Source organism: Equus przewalskii, chromosome 18, assembly GCF_037783145.1.
Source record: "Equus przewalskii isolate Varuska chromosome 18, EquPr2, whole genome shotgun sequence".
Lineage (NCBI taxonomy): Eukaryota > Metazoa > Chordata > Mammalia > Perissodactyla > Equidae > Equus > Equus przewalskii.
The window spans coordinates 23,916,128-23,934,013 of NC_091848.1; the positions used below are offsets into that span (position 1 = coordinate 23,916,128).

The 17,886-nt window shown below is 39.5% G+C and overlaps 1 protein-coding gene across 21 annotated transcripts in view; it reads left to right on the forward strand.

The window, feature by feature from the left end:
- YEATS2 (YEATS domain containing 2) overlaps positions 1–17,886 on the forward strand; it is a 100,526-nt gene that overhangs the window by 60,681 nt on the left and 21,959 nt on the right. For 16 of the 21 annotated variants that reach the window (XR_011529106.1, XR_011529104.1, XR_011529107.1 and 13 more), the window contains 7 exons: positions 990–1,097; positions 1,599–1,781; positions 8,298–8,556; positions 11,228–11,389; positions 13,096–13,268; positions 14,074–14,232; positions 17,293–17,469. Coding sequence is in view for 16 of the 21 variants with exons in the window: in XM_070582425.1 (XP_070438526.1) it covers positions 990–1,097; positions 1,599–1,781; positions 8,298–8,556; positions 11,228–11,389; positions 13,096–13,268; positions 14,074–14,232; positions 17,293–17,469 (1,221 nt within the window). In the remaining 5 variants the exon portion in view is untranslated. The remainder of the gene's footprint in view (positions 1–989; positions 1,098–1,598; positions 1,782–8,297; positions 8,557–11,227; positions 11,390–13,095; positions 13,269–14,073; positions 14,233–17,292; positions 17,470–17,886) is intronic. The other 5 variants (XM_070582436.1, XM_070582437.1, XM_070582440.1 and 2 more) reach the window with 1 other exon arrangement.

Below are 17,886 nucleotides of genomic sequence, written 5' to 3' on the forward strand. Positions count from 1 at the left end.
CAGCACGGCCCGATGAGCGGTGCTACGTCTGCGCCCAGGATGCAAACCGGCAAAACCCTGGGCCGCCGAAGCAGAGCACACGAACCCAACAACTTGGCCACGCGGCCAGCTCCTATTTAGGCACTTAATGTTGATGATACTGAGTAGTTTCCTGGTCCAAGGCGAGGTTTTTCTCTAAATTCAGTGTAATCCGTGAACAGTGTGTTACATGAATGCCTGAACTGTAATAATTCCCTTGAAAGTCTTAATTCTCTGCCAGTCTATTTTTTAATGTTTGTTGATGATCATTTCATTACACTTAAGCAGTTTTCTTAACTTTGTGTCTGCCCTCTAACATTTATTTGTGGCAAATTGCCTCTGAGCTTTGCATTTTGTAGTTGAGAATTAGAAACAAATGACAGTAATTTTGAATGTTGACCTTTGTTGTCTTTATATTTGCTAATTGTTCAAGTTCTTTTTGTTGTTTTGTTTTTTAAATCCTTATTGAAGAGTATCCCCATGTCCTGAGTATTTATTTAGAGTGAAAATAACAAATCAAGTTGTGAGTACTATTAGAAGAGAGTATGTACTGAAACACTGTAATGACTGGTTCATTCACTTGTTTCTTTAGTGCTGAGACTCTAGGGGTAGAAAAGGGGTAGAAAAGAAGTAAAATACAGCGCCTGTCCTTTAGTAGCATACCGTCTGGCAGGGGATGAGACCTGCACACCAGTGAGTCAGCCACATATTTAGAGGTGGGGTGATGAGAGTGTTTGCAGCACACAATGGGGCACAGATGGTAGGCTCTTGCCAAATTATAGCTTTTCTTTGCATTTGGTTTCTAAAACAATATTAAAATGCTTGGAAGACTCCAAAGAGTTTTGGGCTTTTTGTTTTTCTAGTTTATCTTGCTAGAGAATGTCACAGGTTTGTATTAAATACAAGTGACTAGAATATCTGAAATCACTCATTTTATCCTAATTGTTGAATATGTATTTTTACACACACAGCAGGAGGATTCTTTGTTTGCATCTATGCCGCCGCTTTGCCCGATTGGAAGTCACCCTAAGGTTCAAAGCCCCAAACCTGTAACTGGAGGACTTGGAGCTTTCACAAAAGTGAGTGTTTATCAGGGCATCATCACGCAAGTTGATACGGTCTTGTTATGTAATCTTTTTTTTGGCTTGTTGGAATTGATTTACACTGCCCCACAACATGTACCTTTTTAGTGTGTCTCAGTTCTAAGACCAGATCCATTTCTGAGACATGCTTCCATGTATTTAGTGGTGTCCACAGGACAGCTCTTGGAGTCCAGCAAGATGGGAACTTCAGAGAACACAAACGGTCTGTGTGTTTCTCCCTGCTGCCATCTTGCCACCAATACCTAAAACAAATGACTAGATTGAGTTTGCAGATATGCACAATCAAGCCCAGATCCTACTTTGGTCCCTTTGGTAGCTGTTATGAGCCATATTTAAGCAGTGTTTTTACCCTTATGGTGGAATCATTCTTTCCAGACCAAACTTCATTCATTAATTCCTGCAAACAGAATAGCTTCGGATATTAGTAGCTTTTTTTATGGGATCTTTATTCAGTGTCATTATCATGTTTGTTGCAAGGTAATCATCAAACAGGAACCTGGTGAAGCCTCTCACGTGCCCACAACAGGAGCTGCCAGCCAGTCACCCCTCCCTCAGTATGTGACTGTGAAAGGGGGTCACATGATAGCTGTGTCCCCTCAAAAACAGGTCATAACTGCTGGAGAAGGGACTGCCCAGTCACCAAAGATTCAGCCCTCCAAGGTTTGTGTTGGGTCGGGATGGGGACATCAACATGGAAATGAACGTCGTTTGTCTAAACAGTTGACAAGTGCTGAGAACATTCAGGATGACAGGGTTGCTGATCCCAGAAAACCTATAGCTGAAAGCCCCATTGGAAAAGCAAGGCAGTTGCTGTTAAACCCGTCTGCTCTTGCAGTAGTCATTGACAAGAGCAGGGCCGTGTGTTATAGAGGCTCCAGGAGCAGTCGAAGAGGCAAAGGGACGCTCTGTTCTCTCTGGCAGTGAGGGTGGTTGACTTCATGGACACATCTCTCCACTTGATTCAGGCCTAAAATGGTAACTGACAGGACCAAGGTTTACTGTTTTACTTGTTTATTTCTGATAGGAGAGTGCTATAGTTTACATCTCTGATGTTCAGGCTGGGTGATCTGTTTAATGATTCTTGGCTCTTCAGAGAGTTTGTTTTCTTTATAGTTTGGAGGTGTGGGGAATCGATGTATTGGGAGAGCTGTGAAGTAGTTCATAGCTCCATGCTTTCCTGCATCAGTTGTGCTTATGAGTGTCTGTGCACGTCAGCCTCTTATTTATAGACCATCTATAACCCTCAAACAACCTTGCAAGGTGGATATTTTCACCCCCATTTTACAAATGAGGCAGCTGTGACGCTGAGAGGTTAGGCAACTGCCTTGAGAGCATATAGCTATTAAGTGACAGAAGATTTGAACTCAGGCCTGCCAACTTCAAAACTCCCCATTCCAGAACTAATTAAAATGTGTGAGTCATTCTCTGTAACCTAAACATGCTTTTAGAACATCCAGAGTTAAAGCATCTCACTTTTTGGTCAGATATAGTCTAAAGCTATTAAGAATATTATGTGAAATGTTTGTTTTTCAACTTGAAAGCCACCCTATCTCGAGAAAGAGTGAATTGTTTTGAGAGGAATGCTTTAAAATAGAAAAAGGTTTTCGATATTTTGATTAGTCTGGATAGCTACATGTGAATTGAGATAAAATTTCATAGTGTTATACGTAGTTCTAAAATCTGTAAGAGTCCATTAATCACTTGCCCAAACTTATCAGGTCATAAGACTCATCTGATAATTAAAAATATATAGATACTGAGGCCCCCTCATCTCAAACTTATTGAGTCAGCATCTTCTTGGGGGCCCTGAGAATCTGAATTTTTAACAAGCTCCCCTCCTGACTCATGATTAGGCAGATTTAGGAACCGTGGAGCTAGCATCAAATTTGACTTTGGGGCTTCCATAGCCAAAATTACTAAGATGGGCACCCCCAGCTGCTTCCTAGTGCCCCCTCTGTTGTTTGGCCGCAGGAGTCAGCATTTGTGGAAGTTTTTTTGTGAATCAGTTATTGTCTTCTGGACTTCCTACTCAGACACATCCTGTGAGTTCTTCACAATCTATTTTGCTTCACCCAGAGATACTTGGCATTACTGATTTAGGTTTTTGAATCAAAGTAGCATTGCTCTTTATGCTCAGAAGCTCTGGGTAAGTTAGTTTCCACTTTCTGCCACTTTGCATTTTGCAAATCTACTCATCCAGTAATGCTGAGCAACTGTATTAGCTTTTTTGTCACATTGCCACCTACCTAATGGCAATGTAAGACTAAGAGAAAGTGGGTGATTTGTGCTAGATTGCCCTGAATAAAGGTAAAGGTCACCTGAGAAGAAAAGCCACAGGAGAGTGTGAAGGAACTGCAAAGAAACAGTAGAGCATGAGAAAAGACATCACTGTTTATCCTGGAAATTTAGTACCTGCCTTGGACTTGAGATAAGGAGCTGTCTGCAAGGACAGACTGTCCTGGTTGTTGCTCAGGTGCATTCCTAGAAACTGTGCCACCGCCCAGAAGAGAACAAAATGGTACTGTTTGCCTGCCATACAACTTGGGCACAAGGGAAACACAGCTTGTCTTTTTCATGAAAGTGGAGAGAGCTGCTGCTTTTAATATGAAAAGGAACCACTGAGGAATTAGTGGGTTCACGTGGGAAGGAATCAGTGCGGTAGAGAAAAGATTGTGAGCTTTGGAATTAGGGCTTGTCACACATCTCAGATCTCAACCACTCATTTCTTGTGTGACCTGCTCAGAACCTTATTTTTTTCATCTAGTGAAAGAGAATAGGACCGTCTGTCTATCAGAGTGTAGGATTAGAGGTCATTGTATATGAAGGACCTAGCGAGAGGAACTGCTCGGTAAATGACGGAAGCTGATGTTGTGTGTCTGGACAAGTTCTAGGCGGTATCCATGCATGAGCACCTTGGTGATAGTTATTAAGTACTGAATTGTAATTGGCTGCATTTTTCAGTGTCTGGGTAGAAAATCACGTGTATAGAATCCTCACCTTCAGGCTGCTAAGGTAAATTCTGACTTGCAAAGGTCTGTACAGGGCACCGGGAGGGTGGAAATAGGAACATTGAATCAAACCATCAGTCAAAGTGAAGTATTTACAACAATACAGGACAAAGGGTGTCTGCTTTCTGGAATTTGAAGGAAATTAGGAATACAGAGAGAAGTATTGTGGAATGGGAAGAGGAGAAGTGTTGGTAGGGTTCAGGTTCTAGGTCAAAATGTTGTATTGTTAAAAAAAAGAAAAACTAATGTGGGATTATAGTGTCCTGCTTAAGAGCCTGCCTTGTGATGTCCTAAGACAGCTGTGTGTGGGGCTTTCCCCAACAGAATGCCAGACTTCCTCATTCTCCTCAGTTTTTTAGGAGAAAGGGAGTGGGGTTGGGGAGTTCATCTTGTGAGTCTGTGCTTTGAGTGTATCAACTCTGCTAATAAAAACTGCCCTCCTGTGGCCAACTTGGAATACCACGTTTTATTTGGCTCTTGGAGAGATTAAGTATGTCATATTCTGGAAATTTTGAAGCAGTTGAGTCTGAGGATAGAGGTTGGCACAAAGAGGGAGAAGCAAGTCAGATGCGTGGAATTTTAGGAAAGAAATTAAATAGGTCCGATATGTATGTATTGTTTTCCTTTAAGATGTTTGCTTTTCTCATTAGCTTAGGAATGTAAAAATAGACTGTAATTTAACTTATACAATAGATTATTATGTTTGATTTATTTAGGAAATGTGTTGTCTTGGGGAAAAATATTCGACGACTATAACAGAAATCCAAAAAACAGAGGCTTAAATAAGCTTATTTCTCTCACACATGAAAGACCTGTGGATCGTTCTAGTGTGTTGGTTCCGTAATCATCAAGAATCTAGACTCTTCTCATTGCTCTGCCATTCTCAAAATTTTGTTTTCAGCTGGTGGGCTAAGATAGTCACTTCATCTCATGCCACATGTTCACTTTTCTGGTCAGCAGGAAGAGGGAAAGGGAAAGGGGAGGCGTAACCCAAAAGTTAACCACTCATCACTTGCATTCACATCCCTTTAGCCAGAAATCAGACAGCCAGACCTAGGTGTGAGGAGCCTGGGAAATACAGTCAGTGTTCCACGTGGCCATGTCCCTGGCTGAAAACTGGGGACTCTTACTATATGAGAGAGAAGCAAAGATGGATATTGGGGTTTAACTGGCAGTCTGCCATACCCCAAAAATGTTTTTCTACTTTAAAAACTTTTTTTTTGATAAATGCAGACAAGTTCTTGATTAGTAAGAAGAGTTTATATACCTCCACATCTCTAAGGGGAATGACTGCCCAGCTCTTCAGCCACGGCAGCACTCTCTTTTGCCCAGAGAATGAGGCTCAGATAGTTAGAATAAAGAGATTTGGGTAATCATAAGGGGTTGTTTTAACCAAGCCAGGATAGGTGGGAGAATTTCTCTTCTCCATTCTAGGTCAACTTGCTTTTTCTTTTCATTGGTTCTTTGATACTTTTGTTTCTTCCTTCTTTCTTTCCCTCCTTCCTTAAACTTTCATAAAAGTGGAGAGACTATTATAATGTATCCTATGTGCCCATTACCCAATTTCAATTATCAGCATTTTGCTAATCTTATTTCTCTTCCTAGAATATTTTAAAGCAGATACCAGATGTTACATACTTTAATTTCTATTGGATTAACTGAATCTAGAGTTTAAGATCAAGGTCCTCTGCCCTGGCCATCGCTGAAGACAGTGACAAATGTTTGTTCTGTGGCTCTCGCTATCCTGAGTCTTGAGGTAGCCTCACAGATTACCATTCTTCAGTTAATAATAACGAGTGTTATGGTTAACAGCACCTGTCATTTACTATGTGCATCTTGTTGGCTAGGCATTTTATAAACTTACTCTCATTTACACCTCATGATCTTATGAGTTAAATATTATTATCCATGTTTTATAGATGATCCATATTTATATAGATTTTATAGTGTCTAAAGGTAAAGCTCAGAGAGGTTAAATAACTTATCTAGTTACTAACTGGTCACACAAAACTGGGAAACCAGGTCTCACAGCTTATAGAAGTCTGTATTCTTTTCTCTTTGCACTGTGGCTTATAACGTTTGATTAGGGGACCATTTTCTTTACATCAGCCATATTTTCCAAGCACAGGCAAGTATCTTTTACTATATTCATATTTCTTTGAAAAGAAATCATGTATGATTTGGTAACTATTTAACCTAAAAATCCCATTCGTCAATTGCATGTGGTTTATCATTTTGTTTCACTAAGTAACTATTTTTTAATTTACAAAGATTCTAAAATTTCAGTAAAATACAAAGAATAATATAATCAACACCCACATATCTTCTACCCTGAATTAACATGTTCATATTTACTTCAAATCATTTTTTCTCTGAATAAAACATGACTGGTAAAGTTGAAGTCTACTTTGTCCTTCCCAAAAGCAGCACTATCAAGAATTTGGATGTGTAGCTTTCTAGTCCATACTCTTATTACAATAAATACATAGCCATAAATAGTGTGTGATGTTTTTCGGGTGTTTTTTTTTTGAAGATTTATATAAAACATATTTATACTCCTATTTTTCTGCAGCTCCCCTTTCACTCAATGTTTGTACTTTCAACGTCTGTTGATGTTGAGATATACAGTTCTAGTTCATTCATGTATTCTATTTTATTGTGCGTGTTTCTTATTCGACAGTTTATCCATTCCTCTATTTGTAGACATTAAGATCATTTACAGTCTTTTGGAATTACAAATAGCACTACCGTGGACATTCCGTGTATGTTCCCTTGAGCACACCTCTAAGAGTTCTCTAGGATATGTTCCTAAAAGGAGAATGGCTACACCACGGGGTGTGTGAATTTTCATTTTTAGTAGACGTGCCAGTCCTCTCTAGAGTGGCTGTACAAATTTACCTTTCTACCAGCAGTGAACAAAAGCTCCTGTTTCCCCATATCTTCTAGCCACTTCTTGGTATTATCAGACTTAAATTTTTCCCCTCCAATCTGATGGGTGAAAAATACTTCCTACTTTATCTTTTTTGTGTTTAGAAGTCAGATCTTTTGCCACTTTTTTAACCTTATAAAAGTCTTTCCATCTAGTTTCTGGTGAGATGTTCTTTTTATGAAATAAAGAACTGGGAGTAGGAACACTGCCCGAATTTGCCATTTGTTAAATTTTTTCTTCTAATTTAACATCCTCCTATTATCTTTGTTTTAAAAGAGCTCTGTAATATTTTCTCACTTGAAAGATTTAACTTTACAGTTTTTTCAAAACCAGATATTTCTAACTTTCATAATCTGGATACTGGGATCTTTTTTTTAAAAAATTCAGTTAAATATTCTTCTTGCTTATACTTTTTCTTTTTTAATCAAATATCTACCATCAAGGAAAGGAAAGATTAGAAATATATAGACAAAGATAACTTGTCTTAAAAATCACCTGGAAGAGGTGTCACATATTTAATAAATTATGTGAATTGTTAGGAGTTCTAGAGATGAAGAGATAATTATTTCAGATAAGGATAATATAGAAGGGGTTGCTGAAGAGGTGATATTTTAAAGGATATAGTGGGGTTTATAGTTCATATATGAGAATGTTTTTACTCAGTTTTTCATATTGTGAAGTTTAAAATTACCTACATATTCACACAATATGTAGTGAAAAGTTTACATAGATTATGATGTATCTATTCTATTATTTAGTCATCTAGAAATGTTTTTAAAAAGTAATAACATTGGAAACTTATAATATGATTTTAAATTTAAAAATTACAAAACTGTATGTGTGATCCTAATCTGTGTTTTAAAATGTACATTAAGGAAATTGGAAGTAAATACATTAAAAATATTAATAGATTATTTTTGGATGAGTAAAATTTTTTTTCTGTATTTTCTAAATTTTCTATAAAAAAGATTCCTTTTCATAGTTAAAGTAAGTTATAGATAGTAGCCAAGGTTAAGACAAAAACAATAACCTTTTATTATTATAATATCCGAAATGTAAGCTGTTTTGCTGTGAGGCGTCACATCTGTCAGGGGTCGCATTCCTAGACGATTAAATTCGACTCCAGGTATTCTGTCTAGGCCTTTGCCTTGTTCTTTGCTAGAACAGAGTGGCTGTTCTGTTCTAAGAGCTCCGGAGAGGACTATGAGGCACTGCTGGACTCTCCTCTATTTTGAACAGGTTGTTGGGGTGCCAGTTGGGTCTACTCTGCCTTCAACAGTGAAACAGGCTGTGGCAATCAGTGGTGGCCAAATCCTCGTAGCCAAGGCCAGTTCTTCTGTCGCCAAAGCAGTTGGTCCAAAGCAAGTTGTGACCCAAGGAGTTGCCAAAGCAATTGTGAGTGGAGGTGGAGGAACCATTGTTGCTCAGCCGGTCCAAGCCTTAACCAAGGCCCAGGTCACTGCTGCCGGCCCTCAGAAGAGTGGATCCCAGGGTTCAGGTAACTGATGCTAATTGGGGGCCCTTTGAGCAGCAGCCCCTTCTAAAACATTCTTTGCTAGTGATCTTTTTTGGTGTTTGTTCTGTCTGGGAAATCTAGTAGGTTGATGCTATAAGGACTGTGTGAAAGCGTGTTAATCTTTTTCATGTAACATTTACATAGAGGTCTGTAAGTAGTTTGCTTTAAGTTTTCGTGCATGTATGTTTTAGGAAGAATAATAAAAATAGAGGATATTTCTTGATACTGCTTTTAGATCTGAAGAATAATTCTCATTTGTACTCATCTCCACTTTGGGTTGTATTTCAGGCTTAAAATCATGGTATGGTCACTTGCCAGCAGCACTTTGAGATGCTTGACTAACGCATTCTCTACCAAACAAAAGTTTAAACACCTTGAAGGTGTTTTAGGCCTTGATATGTCATTTCTGTGAGGGCATGAAAAAATATACCTAAGATATTAGATATTTACTAATTTTTGAAGGTCTTGATGAGTCTAAAGAATTGTTCAGTGAGTTAGAAGGATAGAAGGTAATGGGTGTCCAAAATAAAGATTTCAGAGGTGATGAATTGCTGGTGATGACAGAGTTCATTTGTGGTGTTGAAAATGAGTGCTTGAGATGGATTGGAAGAAATGATCTTGGAGTTTAGAAGATCAAGCAGCTGAAAAGCCAGAGGGTTAATACGTCATCTACAGGGACATCACCAAGAATGACAGTCTTTAGCCTAGAGAGCAAGGCTATGAGTCAGGAGTCACTCTTTCGCAAATGAGGGGAGACGACTGGGAGTTCAGTAAATGAGAGCAGAAAAGAGAGGGATAAGATGGGATGGCCAAGCATGAGCCTCGCAGGAGCCTGGATTTTTTTTTTTTCTGGAGTGAGGTATGATAATGGTCTGAAAGCCAAACTGGAGAGCAAAAAGGCTCCTCTCTGGTCACGGCTCTAAGAAATTGAAGTGAGATGACAAACAGCCCTAGCTAAAGGGGCTGCTGGGGAAGTCATATCTTCAGAGGACTGACAGGTTTAATTACCACAAAAAGTGATAATGTTCAAAGAGGCTGAGGTTCTAGAGGTATGATGACCACAGCAGGGATTCTGGGGAGTATGATGAAGGAGTGTGGGAAGGAGGAAGGGAAGAGGAGATTGGTTCGGATCAGGAACTCTGAGCAATGTGAAGATGGGACTCCGCGTGTGCATGGCCGACCAGAGAGGTTTGTGCTTTTGGCATGGCTGAGATGCACAATGCACAGTGTGTAAGAGGAGGTTGGTTCTGGTAAATGGAGAGGGATGGCACTCAGTTTTAACGTTAATCCCTCATATTTGGGGCAGCTTCCAGGGTTCCTGCTTCCCAAAGCTTTGCACAGTGAGGTAGTAACAGGAGGACTAGTCCAGCGGGCTGGAAGGGCTGTGAGAGTCCTTTCCCTGTGGTGACTCATGGTTCTACAGGTTCCCTGTCATGGAGACTTGAATTCAAAGTAACTGTAGAAAATGCCATGTGTGAGACTCATGTTTAGAGGTTTTAAGCCGTGTGCATCAAGAAGTAAATTCTAAGGGGTCAGTGAAAGCTCTTTGACGTAGGTGAAACTTTAAAAAGAGGAATTATAGAGGCCAGCCCCGTGGCCGAGTGGTTAAGTTCGTGCACTCGACTTTGTCACCCCAGGGTTTCACCAGTTCGGATCCTGGGCGCAGGCATGGCACCGCTTATCAGGCCAAGCTGAGGCGGCGTCCCACATGCCACAACTAGAGGCATTTACAACTAGAATATATAACTATGTACTTGCGGGCTTTGGGGAGAAGAAAAAAAAGAGGAAGATTGGCAACAGATGTTAGCTCAGGGCCAGGTTTTTAAAAAAAAAAAAGAGAAATTATAGTTTCATAGTATATGTGCCAGTTGTTGACCATAGCATTTTTTAGCTATTAGAAAGTGAGGGAGGCGGCCAAGTGGTTGAGTTCACGCGCTCCGCTTCAGCAGCCCAGGGTTTCACCGGTTCCAATCCTGGGCACCAACATGGCACCATTCATCAGGCCATACTGAGGTGGCGTCCCACATGCCACAACTAGAAGGACCCACAACTAAAATATACAACTATGTGCCAGGGGGATTTGGGGAGAAAAAGCAGAAAGAAAAAAAAATGAAGAAGAAGATTGGCAACAGTTGTTAGCTCAGGTGCCAATCTTTAAAAAAAAAGAAAAAAGAAAGTGAGGGTGGCTAGAAGTCTTGTTTCAAATCAGGTTCATCCATTACTAGAAATTGACTAAAGGGGCTTTAAACAAATGGGGAAAATTTGTCTTCATCCACAGGTAGGGTGATTATTTCATTGATCGTATGAAGCCCAGTACTTTGAGAGTAAAAAGAGTCGCTGTTATAGGTGTAAACTGAAACTGTTCTGGGCAGACTGGGACATAAGGTCACCCTATTTATATACAGATATAATTTCCCTTATAGTTTATAGTAGACTTTTCTAGTATGTAAATTATTTTTTAATTAGCAAGGTATTTAAGAATATCAGTCTTTAAAGTATTGTACATCTAGGAAACAAACTGTAGAGTTTACTGTTTGTTAGTGTTTTTTACTAAGTATTTTATTACTCTGTGTTTTAATTTTGGGCATAGCATTGCCCTCAGTTCCAATGTATCTTACTGTTTTTCCTCTTACTTTTTTCTTTACCATTTTAGTAATGGCAACGTTGCAGCTACCAGCCACTAATTTGGCCAACTTGGCAAACTTGCCTCCTGGCACTAAACTCTACCTTACCACAAACAGCAAGAACCCCTCGGGAAAAGGAAAACTGCTGCTGATCCCTCAAGGAGCCATCCTGCGCGCCACCAACAGTGCTAGTTAGTCCACCATTAAGTCATTGGGTTCTTGGGTCTCTGGGTATGTTCATCTCCTCCACCAGAGGGGCAGTTCTTAGCTGTTTTGGGAAGTATTTCCATAATTCTATTTGTCTTTTTTGCCCAAATGGATTTTAAACCTATACATAATTTAACTAGGTGTGGGTATACAGTCTTAGGAGGTGACACTTATTTTGGGTTTATCTACTCCGAGTTTGGGATCAGGAACAAATTATCTACCCAGAGTTTGGGATCAGGACAAATTACAGTGGAGAGGTATGGCTGCTGAGCCTGTGTTGGGAGAAAAGTGTCTATATGAACTGTAAATGAAGAAGAATTCTTCGTTTCAATGGTATCTGAAAACCAGTGGCACCTGGAGAGAAGGTAGTTGGAGCCACTTTTATTTTGATGGGGATAGGAATAGGATTGAAATCAAGGGCTCTGCCTGCCATTATTTAGATGTGTATCCTGAGTTTGCCAGGTTTGGAGACGGAAAGAGAAATACAGGCTCATCCTTAGTGTTTAAGTCACAGCCCCAAGGAAATGAGGTGGTTTACCTAGACTTATATGAACTTTGCTTTGACATGTAGAGAAAAACAACTTGGATAGTGTTGAAAAGGAAAGGGTAAAAGGCATTATTTCCCTCTGAATCAGAAGTAATAATTTGTATAGCAGTCAGGTTGGTTAGAAGTTAGCCACTCTTGGTGCCGGCCCGGTGGCGCAGCCATTAAGTGCACATGTTCCACTTCGGTGGCCCGGGTCTCACCGGTTCAGATCCCAGGTGCAGACATGGACCGTTTGGCAAGCCATGCTGTGGTAGGCATCCCACATATAAAGTAGAGGAAGATGGGCACGAATGTTAGCTCAGGGCCAGTCTTCCTCAGCAAAAAGAGGAGGATTGGCAGCAGATGTTAGCTCAGGGCTAATCTTCCTCAAAAAAAAAAGAAAAGAAAAGTTAGCCACTCTTGCCAAAATGCAGTGTTTAAGCTCATCACCATTTTGTTTACTGATTATAATCAGTGATTTCCACACTCTCACGCCGGTATTTTTTCCTCATACCTAAGCAATGGTCTACCAAAAAGTAACTATGTAGGAAAAGGATAATGTAAGTATTCCAAAATTTATCCAAAGAGCTACTTAGATTTTCGTTTATATGTATTATGTCACCGAAGGGGAAATAAAAAGGGTTTGAAGGCTTTAAAGTAGAATTTGAAAAGCAGAAAAGAATGGGGCCCTGGAGTCTTTAAACTATGAGGAAAGTCTTAATTTTTTCCGAGGCAGAGGGAGACAGAAGAAGAGAACTATAAAATTACACTAAATTTCAGCAGTTTCACTGAAATCATATCAGATGCCAAAAGGTGTGGAAGCATTTCTCTGAGCACAGAGCAGTGGTTAGAAAATGTCAGCCTCACTCTCTTGATCTCCCACAACTAAGTCAAAACACCTGTCAGAGATAAGTTCTTCATCATGTTCAGAGCTGAACTAGTCAACTGTCACGCAGTTGACAGTAAATAAATTTCAGTCTTCAGCTCTGGGACGTTCTCCTCACTCTTATTGCGGAAGACGTATTTTACCAAAAAGGAGGAGGAAGATAGGGAAGGGAAGGGATGGTGCTGTACAGGAAACATCTCTCTGGGCTCCTCTGTTTTTTCTGGTAAGCCTTTTCTTAATACTTTTTATGGTACTGCTGTCATTCTTCATGTTTTCAGACCTCCAGTCTGGCTCAGCTGCCGGTAGTGGTGGAGGAGGAGGCGGCGGTGGTGGCAGTGGCAGCAGTGGAGGAGGAGGAGGAGGAACGGGAGGAGCCCAAAGCCCCGCCGGCCCTGGGGGGCTGTCCCAGCACCTGACCTACACCTCGTACATCCTCAAGCAGACTCCTCAGGTCTGGTCATTTGTGACTGGTATCTTTTAAACTATTTAGTTATTTAAAAACTGCCTTTAATTTCAATGGATTTACCTGTCCACCTCTGGAATTGGGGGTCAGTACTAACATTTTAGCCATGTTATAAATCTGTATTCTTTGGGGCTTGTTTTGAAGAAGAGCAAAGAGAGATTCAGAAAGACTTAAGTAACTTATCCAAGATCTCTCTGCTAAGCTAGTGGTAGAGTTTGGATTTAAACCCACATCTCTCTGGTTTAAGAAAGATTAAAAGAAAGATTTTTGCTATGCTACTGCCTCCCAAATCCATGAGGTAATGAATAATATTAATGTACAGTTGAAAATTGTCTCTTAGAAAAGAGTAACCAGGGAGATAGTGTCAAGTTATGGTATTTGGAGTTAGGTTGGATTTAAGATTAGGAGCAGGTTTCTACCTTCTTTCCCCTTTCGCTAAGTCTTGGCTCCCCTCTAAGGAGGGTCATGGAATTTAGGTTCCAGACGTTCTTATTGAGAAGGATGCATAGTTATCAGTCTGAATGATTAAATCCAGCTTTGAGGACTAGATTGTAAAACCTGAGCTTCCAGCAGTCGGCTCTGTAACTACTCTGCGAAGTTTGAGAAGTAGGGGTAAGTGTTGGTAGTGACACTGAGAGCAGAGCTCTTCTTTTCATTGATTTTGACTGAGTTGCAGAATTGAAGGGGAGCATTGTAGCTTGCAACATGGGACCTTGTCATTTAAAGGATCAGAGCAAGCCATTTGAACTTAACAAATTACTGATTAAATTATTGGTCTTTGTTTCTAACTTAGGGCACCTTTTTAGTTGGCCAGCCGTCACCCCAGACATCTGGAAAACAGCTGACTACTGGGTCAGTGGTCCAGGGAACACTGGGAGTCAGCACATCTTCTGCACAAGGACAGCAAACATTAAAAGTCATCTCTGGACAAAAAACTACTTTGTTTACCCAGGTAAATACACACTCACCTGTGTCCCTGCCAAATACATGGTTATGGTGGTTATGGCATTTATTTAAATATTTACAGCTTATCTCTTGCCACAAAGAAATTATGGTTACATAAGAAAACAAACATTAAAGTATAGACAAATAGGAATAAAATCTTGAGATTTCGGAAAAGAGAATGAGAAGATAATGCCAGAGAGTTATTTAGATATGCAAACAGTAATGTCCTGTATAGTTAATAAAATTAGCCAAAGCAGAATGAGAAGCAATGAGCAGTTATAAAATTCACACTATTTGTGATAGGAAAAGAAAATAACCACATAATATTTCGTAAGAAGAAACAAAGGTTTTCTTGCCCCTTCACTCTAAAATTTCTCTGGTGGGGCTTCGTATAGGAGATTCTGAATGGTGTAATAGGTGATTTCAGCCACAGTATCTGTATAGTAACTAAATGCTGCATGGGGCTTGGTGCATGTTTTCACAGCGTTCTTTAGTATAAGCCATAGAATAATGACAGGAAGTTTTAACTGGGCGAGGGGTTTTATAATCATCTGCAGGAGAATCTATAGCTAGATCTCAAAAACTTAACCAGATGAAACAAACAAGGTACACAAGGATGTAGACAGTATGATACCATTTCTTAAAAAGAATGCATTTTCCATGACTGTGTGTAGATCAGCAGTTCTGAAAGCGTGGACTGGATATTGGATTTTTGTCAAATGTTTTTTCTGTGTCTATTGAGAGGATCATATGATTTTTCTTTTTTATTTTGTTAATATGTTAACATTGATTTTTCACATGTTAAGCCAAACTTGTATTCCTGGTAAACCCCTCTTGGTTGTGATATGTTACCCTCTTTTAATATATTGTTGGGTTTAATTTAGTAGATTTTGTTTAGAATTTTTGCAAGGGACCATTGGTGCATAGTTTTCTTTGTAATTTTTGTCAGGTTTTGGGATCAGAGTTATGCTGGCCTCGTAAGATGAGTTGGAAACTTTTCTTTCCTATTCACTTTTTGGGGAAGAGTTTGTGTAGAATTGGTATTATTTCTTCCTTAACTGTTTAGAATACACCAGTGAAGCCTTAATGACCTGGAGTTTTCCTAATTGAGAAGATTTTTATCTTCAATTTCAATTTTTTTAATAGATACAGGACTATTCAGTTTATTTATTTTGTCTTAAAGGGAGCTTTGGTAGTTTATATCTTTAAGGGAATTTGTCCATTTCATCCAAGCAGTTGAATTTATTGGCATAAAATTGTTCATAATTTTCTCTTATCCTTTTAATGTCTGTAGAATCCTTAGTCATGTCCCCTTTTTCATTCTTCATTTTGGTAATTATGTATCTTCTCTTTCTTGATCAGTCTAGCTAGAAGTTTATTGATTTTATTGATCTTTTCAGATTACCAGCATTTGGTTTCCTTGAGTACTAATTTCCCTTTGGTCAGATGCTCTTAGCTGTTTCAAACAGATATGAGGCCCCCAGATTCTTTAGGCAGTTCTTTAAAATCTTAGCTGATTTCTTCTTACCTGCTTATGTTGCAGCCAGTGCAGTGACTTTGTCCCTGTTCTCCCTCAGCTGAGACAGTTACTGCTGCCGTTTATTAAGGTGTAGTTTACATAAAATAATGTGCAGATCATTAGTGTACTGCTCAGTGAGTTTTGACAGGTGTGTGTACTCATGCAAGCACTATCCCAAACAAGATAGAGAACATTTCCATCACTCTAAAACATACCCTCATTTCCCTTTCCAGTTTTTTTCTATCACTATTTTTCTGTTTCTGTCACTGTACATTAGATTAGCTTTCATCTATTTTTTGAAGTTCATATCAATAAAATTATGTGGTATGTACTCTTATATCTGGCTTCTATTGTCCAACGTAATGTTTTTGAGATTTACCCATATGTATATCAGTAGTTTATTCTTTTTTGTTCTTGAGTAGTATTTTGTTACATGACTATTTTATTGATGGACATTTGGATCATTTCCAGTTTTTGACTTACGAAGATGCTCTTGTGAACATTCTGATATAGATGTTTGGTACAATAGAATAACTAGGTCATAAGGTAAGTATATGTTTATAAGAAACTGACACATGGTTTTGCAAAGTGATTGTACCATTTGACTCTGCCATAAGTCATGTGCAATATCTCATTGCGGATTGAATTAGCATAAGACTCCAATGCAAATTATGCCATGGCTACTACTTATGGACTCTAATCATGGCTCCTCTGGTTACTAGCTGTGTGACCTTGGAAAAGTTACTGAGCTTAATCTCTTCGTCTATAAAATGGGACTGAAATCTACTCTATAAAGTTGATGAAAAGATTCAGTGACTTAAGATATGTATAGATGCTTTCTGCCATTCCTGGCACCTAGCCCTCAGAGACTGACAAATGGTATCTATTTGTGGGGTACATTAATTTTGGGCACTAAGCAATCATTTAGACCAGGAGTCAGCAAACTAAGCCCAAGGCTTTCTGTTTTTATAAATGACGTTTTATTGGAACCCAGCCACACCCATTTCTTGCTATAACTGTAGAGTTCGGTTGCAACAGAGCCCATATGGCCTGTAGAGCTGAAAATGCTTCCTCACACCATTTACGGAAAAAGTTTACCGAGCCTTGATTTAGACCACTAAAACTAGTTTGTTGAGTGGTTCTCTGGTATTGAAATGCTAAGCCTTTACTAGCCTAGAGCACCGTTAACTTACCCACTTAAATCTGGCCCTTCTTGGTTAGATTTTCATGTTTAAAGATTATTTGTATCTTTAAGAGCACTTTGGACTCAATTATTTTGATAACAAGCGGCATATCTTTGGAGACACTGCTGCCAAATAGTGACTTGCAAATGCATTCATTTGCTTCTCCATTGGGGTAAAGAAACATTTGTAGGTGAAAGGCAGAAACTGGGGAGCTTGTTGGAAAGGTGCACTAACACCTCATATAGCTTTGATTAGCAAGACTTTCTTAGACGTGCTCTAATTCTTGAGGCATGTGTAGGTAAGGAATAGATCGTGCCTGTTGACCAGGGCAACATTATTACTTCAACTCATTTTGTTTCTGCAGGCAGCCCCTGGGGGACAGGCGTCTCTGATGAAAATATCTGATAGCACATTGAAGTCTGTGCCAGCCACGTCACAGCTCTCAAAGCCTGGAACCACGATGCTGAGGGTAGCAGGAGGGGTTATCACAACTGCTACTTCCCCAGCTGTGGCCCTCTCAGCAAATGGTCCTGCACCACAGGTGAGGATTAGCACGACAGTAGAAAATCACGGTGAAATGTAAAAGTAGTAAAAACGTAAGGAAGATATATTCCACAGGTATACCAGTAGGCCTTATGTCTCCCTTGTAAAAAATTGAAATGTAATACACATACCATACAATTCACCATTTTAAAATGTACAATTCACTGGTTTTTGTTATATTCTCAAGGTTTTGCAACCATCACCAGTATCTAATTCTAGAACATGTTTTAACTCACTCCAAAAAGAAACTCTGTACCCAATAGCAGCCACTCCCCATTCCCTGCTGCCCCCAGTCCTAGGCAACCACTAATCTACTTACTTTCTTGTGTCTGGCTTCTTTTGATTAGCATAGCGTTTTCAAGGCTCTTGCATGTTGTAGTATGTATCAGTACTTCCTTCCTTTTGATGCTGAATA